This window comes from Calonectris borealis, chromosome 13 (assembly GCF_964195595.1).
Source record: "Calonectris borealis chromosome 13, bCalBor7.hap1.2, whole genome shotgun sequence".
Classification (NCBI taxonomy): domain Eukaryota; kingdom Metazoa; phylum Chordata; class Aves; order Procellariiformes; family Procellariidae; genus Calonectris; species Calonectris borealis.
Genome location: NC_134324.1, coordinates 20969481 through 20975480, shown reverse-complemented (window position 1 = coordinate 20975480; position 6000 = coordinate 20969481). Strand labels below are relative to the sequence as shown.

The following is a 6000-nucleotide window of genomic DNA, read 5'->3' as shown; positions in this document are numbered from 1 at the left end:
ATGACAAAAACTGATGTTTTCATTCAAAACAGACTCAGCGTTGTTAGGAGAGATTTCCTTCTACAGATGGGAAGACCCTCCCATTTCCAAATCCTGTTCTTTTCTAAAATGAAGATGGGACCAGCACCAGTGGGGTTAGTGTGCTGCTCTTCTAACTACAGGATAGAAATCTCTATCCAGAAAGCAGGTGAAAGATTTTGCTGTCAAATTAAAAGAGCCCAGTACGATTTTTGTCACAGCTGTGTCCTGCTGCAGTGGAATCAGAAAATAAACTTCTTTTAGTTTGGGATATGAGCCAGGTTGAATCTGTTGGGTTAAGCTTGTGTTGAATGACTCCATCCTGAACCCCTTGGGGATTTGAATGAACTGGGATTCAGAGCTCTGGCTTTGGCTTATGTCCAATGCTAACGGAGAAAAATTATTCAGGGGCACCGCATGCAGAACCATCAAGTGAATTCTCCCTTTCTGCTTGCCAGTGTAAACCATGAATGCTGTGTAAAACCAGTACAGTTCCACTGGTCAGCTTTTTCTTAGTTGTTTTTCTAACGCACAGGAGTCTTGTGCCACATTGTAGGATTGTAGCCATGACCTCCCTGTACTGATAGTCCTATAATATTGGTGCATCAGACCAATTATGCTCTTTTTTTCAGTGGGGCCAGATGCTTTCTTGATGAAGCTAGAGCCAAAGGGAAATTTGCATTCTTCAGAACATCACCCCAAAACTTGTCCCTTTAAACTTTTTGTTTACCAATCTGTTAACATATCCAGAGCTGGAATGAACACACCCTTTTTTTTTTTTCTCAAATACAGAGAAGACTACAAGAAGACGACTGATGATGAGAGTAAAAACCACTGAGGCAAAGTTACCGTGAAGGGATCGAACAAGGCACTAGGACCTAGGAGGCGTCTCATCCACCCTGGCAGGAATTTCTTGCTTGGAGCTCAGACAACAAAGGCAGAGTGAGCCTGGTTTTCTTTCTCTCAGCATCTCCACCCTGCACGCTGAAAACCGGTGAGTAGAGCTTTTTTGAGTGACTTGCATGCAGAAAAGTAACAGATGTCAGATAGAAAGGAGGAATCTTTCTCTTAGTACCTTACAGCATCTGCAGTTCATTTTAAAATCAAAACCCCCTGCATCCTCTGATTCATTCCCGAAGTTGCTTGGATGTTTCATTGTTCACTGCGTGACACCAGATTGAATCTACCCCAACTGGCATCGTGGGGAAAATGTTCCCAACTTGGGGTTTCTGTGCAGATCGCCTGCATTGTCATCATCTGCTTTATTGCAGACTGGGGATAATGATTTTTCTTGCACAGGTCACGCTGACATTGTAAAATACAGGGAAGGAGCTTCATTCTGGCAAATGTAAGGGCTGGGGAAGAGATAGCAACAGCTTTTCTTAGATTTATACCTGGTTGCCAAGTGCTGGTGTAAATCCCCTTTCTGCCCTGTGTTAACATGCAAGCAACATACGTGAGTTGCATGTTCCTGGTTGTGCTGGGGGAGTGGAAGGGTCTTTCTATTGCAGGGTTGGGGGTTCCTCCTCCTTTTGTGTTGGGGTTTGGTGCAGGGGGGGAAGGTTGTTCTTGAGCATAAACTAGAGACCATGCAGAAATTCCTGCTTGCTGGGTGTCAGCTCAAGTCTCAGCTTTTCTGTACTAGTCGCTTGCGCTGGGAGCCCCCCGTGCTCAGAACAATGAAAGGTGAGCTAGCAGGGGTGGCGTGTCCCTTGGGCAGGGGCACTTCCAGCAATTACATCACTGAAGGCTGGAAGCGAGGTGGAAATAGCCCCTTTATTTTCTCCCTCATTAAACGGGAGCAGAAATGCAATTCCGAGGAGACTCAGGCTGAAAAGAGCTTATCGAAGCCTCGTTTCAATGACAGATTTTTCTTTCCAGTCATTTCTTCTTAGAGATGTAGGCTGGTCCTGGGAATTGATTGATGGGCTAGGAGGGGGCTGCGGATAGGGGGAAGGGTGGGCTGGATCTCATTGCTAACCCTTATTGAACAGGCTGTCACAAAGAAACTGCTTATTCCCCTGTGACCATTCTTTCATAAATGCCAGTTTATTCTAATGTTAAACATTCAGATGCTCTGGTTCCTTCCGTGATTCGACAGCTTGAAGGGCTGACTTACTGGGATCTCCTTGTTTTCTGTTGCCAAAGGAAACCTCACAGGGCTCAGAGGTTTAATTCATTGCCAACTGGTGTTTGGATGAGTTTTTTGGGGCTGAGTTGTGATTGCTATGTGTGCCTTTGGCCCCAGGTCCCAATTTACGACACTTTGAAAACTCCCAGGTGCAGGAGCAGACAGCTCTCTAGAAACGTGTTCCCTGCCCCCAGTAGTTGGATTCCTTTCAAAATGCGAGGACCCCTCCTACCCTCAGTCCCCAGAATCAATACAAATCTGGGTCAGGGGAGGGGGTGCTTCCCAAATGCATCTGTCCTGCTCCAGACACAGCTCTTGCATTAGTGTCGTTTTTCTCTCTGGATTGTGGCTCTGCTTGGCTCTAACCTGTCCCTTTGCACTCCTTCTCTCCCCATCTCCTTCCTGCTCAGCTTCAGATCTTTAGGGTTCACCAAACTATGGAACTTGATTTTGGACACTTTGACGAAAGAGACAAGGCGTCCAGAAACATGCGAGGCTCACGTATGAATGGGTTGCCCAGCCCCACTCACAGTGCTCACTGTAGCTTCTACAGAACCAGGACCTTACAGGCACTGAGTAACGAGAAGAAAGCCAAGAAGGTGCGTTTCTATCGCAACGGGGACCGCTACTTCAAGGGGATTGTATATGCCGTGTCCTCTGACCGCTTCCGAAGTTTTGATGCTCTCCTGGCTGACCTGACCCGGTCCCTGTCCGACAACATTAATCTGCCTCAGGGAGTCCGTTACATTTACACCATCGATGGGTCGCGGAAGATTGGGAGCATGGATGAGCTGGAGGAAGGTAACTAGCATCGCTGTCTGGTGCAGTGAGGAGGCGGGGTAGGAAGGGGGCTGCACCACTTGGTTCTGCTGTAAGGTCACATTTGCTCGGGCGCGTGGGGATGCTTCTGCCCCGCTGTGCTGAACCTGCCCGTTCGCCTTCCCCTCCAGAGAGGTGTGGGAGAGGGTGGCAGGGGCTGGCAGTCCCCGGGGTGTCCCCCAGCACGCTCGCTCGGGTGCAGAAGTGGAGCCAGAGGGGTGTGTCTTACTCTTGACTAGACATGGCTGTGTCCATCGGTGGGGGGGCTGTCTGAGGGCGTCCCCACATCTGTCCGGGCTGGGGGGGCGGGGGTGTCCTCAGATGAGTGCAGGGGGTGGCTGAGGAGTGATGGGGTGGATGGGTATGAATGGAAAAGAGACGGGTGCTGGGGGATTCATGTAGTGCGTGTGTAATGGGGGTGGGAGGGATTTGTGCTCTCTGTCTATGGGGGGGTTTTGAGGGGTTCGTGCACAATGTGTGTGTGTAGGGGTGTGGTCAGGGCTGTGCAGGGACTTGAATGTGTGTGGAGTGGGGTGTTGGGGGTCCATGCAGTGTGTGTATGGTGGATGAGTGGAAGATGGGATGTTAAGGGTTTTTACAGTGTTTGGGGAGCGTGTGGAGGGGTACGTTGGGAGTTCACGCAGTGTGTTTAGAGGGGGGGAGCTAATGAACAAGGTGTTTGTATGAAGAAGGGTGTTTTGGGGGGGTTGCACTTGGTGAAATTTGGGGTTTTATACGTGTGTGTGTGGAGGAAGATGTAAGGAGGATTAATTGCAGAGGAGGTTTTGGGGTCCTTGAGGGGGTTCATGCACAGGGTGTGCCTTGGGTTTGTGCTCAGGGAGTGTGTGGAGGTGTTGGGCTGTGTAAGGGGGAGTGCTGGGGGGGTGTGTGTGGAGGGGGCATTGGGAGTTCATGTGCTGCGTCTGAATATGGTTCATGCAGGGTCTGTATGGAAGGGAGGTGTATTGTGATGTTCAGGTGGGGGGTGTGTGTAAGGGGGTGTATTTGGGGAGTGTTTCTGCAGGAGCTGTGTGTGGTGGGGTGGGTTGCTGTGGTAGGTCTGTGGGGGAGTGTGGGAAGGCATCCCTTGCGTGGCAGGTCTGAGTGTGCGGGGGATGCTCAGGGCAGGTCTGAGTGTATCCCTGTATCCAGAGAGGATGTTGGTGTGCCTGTTCCTCGAGTGTCACTTGGCTGTGAGAGGAAGGATGAGTCAAAAATCAATCCTTCTGTCCGGAGGGGGTGGCCTGGGGGCAGGCCTGCTCCCATGGAGCTCAGCTGCCAGCCTTGTCTGTGCCTGGGGAGCTCCCTCTGCAGCAGTGGGCTGCCGCCATGGGTGCTGCCTTTCTCGGGGAGTGTCAGGAGGACCCCCAGGATGAAACTGCTACATGGCCAGTCCTGCCTCCTTGCCAAGGCATGGCTGTGGGCAAGCTCTGCTGGCGGCGCAGCCTAAGTGGGGTGCACAGAGGATACCCACAGCCACCCTGCTTTTCTCTTCCCTGAGCAATTCAGTTTTTCTATTCTTTGTTTGGACCTGGTATATCCCGATACTCTGTTGCAAAAGGGGAGTTGCTCTTCCCTGTTCCTTGATGTTTTCCTCCAAGCATTTGACCTGGCTGATTTGGTGACTACAGAAAATCCACAAGGCTTCTGCCTTTAATAAAAGACAATGGATGTGAGCGTGTGAGCCACTGAACTGCAGGGGCAGCCTCAGCAGTGAGTCATTGTGTGACCTTGACTAAAGCATCTCTCCCTAGAATTCCTTATCTGTCAAGTGGGATACTCATTTCCCCAAAATACTTTGTGGGGACAAGCACGCAGAATAAATATTGGTTTCCACAGAGGAGTTTTACTGGGAAGAAATTGCTGCCTTTCAGAGAGATGATGCAGTCCTAGTGGAGTTATTCTCAGCCCAGCTACAGCTGTCAAATGGAGGTGTGGCCTCCCTTAATTTTAGAGATTCTGCCATGTTTCATTCTGCTCTCTTAATATGGCCACAGCCTTTCTCTAATGGCAGCTCTCAGTCCTGCTTGTCCTAGGCTTTACATAAATCTTCAGGAATAACTCCACAGGAGAAAATGCAGTTCTTTATCCTCCTTTTATATTCTTCCTGCTTTTTATCAGTGAAGTTAAGAAACCTTTAGTTGTTATACCTGCTTTACACTGGGTTTTGCTGCAGGTAAGAAGGTACCTAGTTCTTGAAAATATTTTTAAGTGGTTAAGGTACAGGCAGGACATGCTGGCATTTGGGTTCTGGCTTTGTTCTGCCAGAATGATATCTGGAAACAGCACTGAAGAAGTAGCACTAAAACAAAAATAGGATTGTATGTGTGGCTTTGTCCTCAGCAGAGCATCAGCTAGGAAAATACAATCTGAGCAGAGTGAAAACAAAGGAATCCAGTGTTTGATAATGCAGAAGTAGATCTGTATGCTGTTACTGACAGGTTAATGATAACAATATTCCCATATTTCTAGGGATGACCTACGCATCTGTTGTAGAAAAGCAATTTGGGAAAGACATTACTTTTGATTTATAATACCACAGTTGTAACCAACCTTGTGGTAAACTATGCTATTAGCTTGGGTATTTGTATAACTGCGTACTAGGTACATGCATGGAAAAACAGAACTTCAGAGTAATTGCGCTGTGACATACAAGAACAGCACATACACAAACAGTATATGTTTGCCATATAAATTAGCTTTCTGGTTGGAGACTGAGGGTAACTAAACCAGTGCTAGTTGCTATAATGTGACTAATTTATTATTGTAATTTCCAATAAACAAGTAGAACCTAGGAAAAAAGTCATCAGAGAGGCTCATCTCAGTAGTTTGATTGCAAAAGCTGGTGAATTACTGATAATAATTCACATCACGTTTTAAGTACTTGATTACTTCTGCATGATTTAAAAATGTGCTTATGTGGTGTAGTCTGAATGTACTTCTGGAGGGTAGAGAATGATATTGCACAATATCAATATCCTTGAGGCAGACATTTCAGGTGAACAAAAACCACTTGGTGTGCTGCTAATTAA

General features: G+C 48.0%; 1 protein-coding gene across 2 annotated transcripts in view; it reads left to right on the top strand.

Moving 5' to 3' along the window:
• The first annotated feature begins 910 nt into the window (after positions 1-910).
• The window catches only part of DCX (doublecortin), a 78293-nt gene continuing 73203 nt past the window's right edge, over positions 911-6000 (top strand). The window contains exons 1-2 of one of the 2 annotated variants that reach the window (XM_075161819.1): positions 911-1012; positions 2560-2950. In XM_075161819.1, coding sequence (XP_075017920.1) covers positions 2587-2950 — 364 coding nt within the window. In that variant the 5' untranslated portion in view covers positions 911-1012; positions 2560-2586. The remainder of the gene's footprint in view (positions 1013-2559; positions 2951-6000) is intronic. The other variant, XM_075161818.1, reaches the window with a different exon arrangement.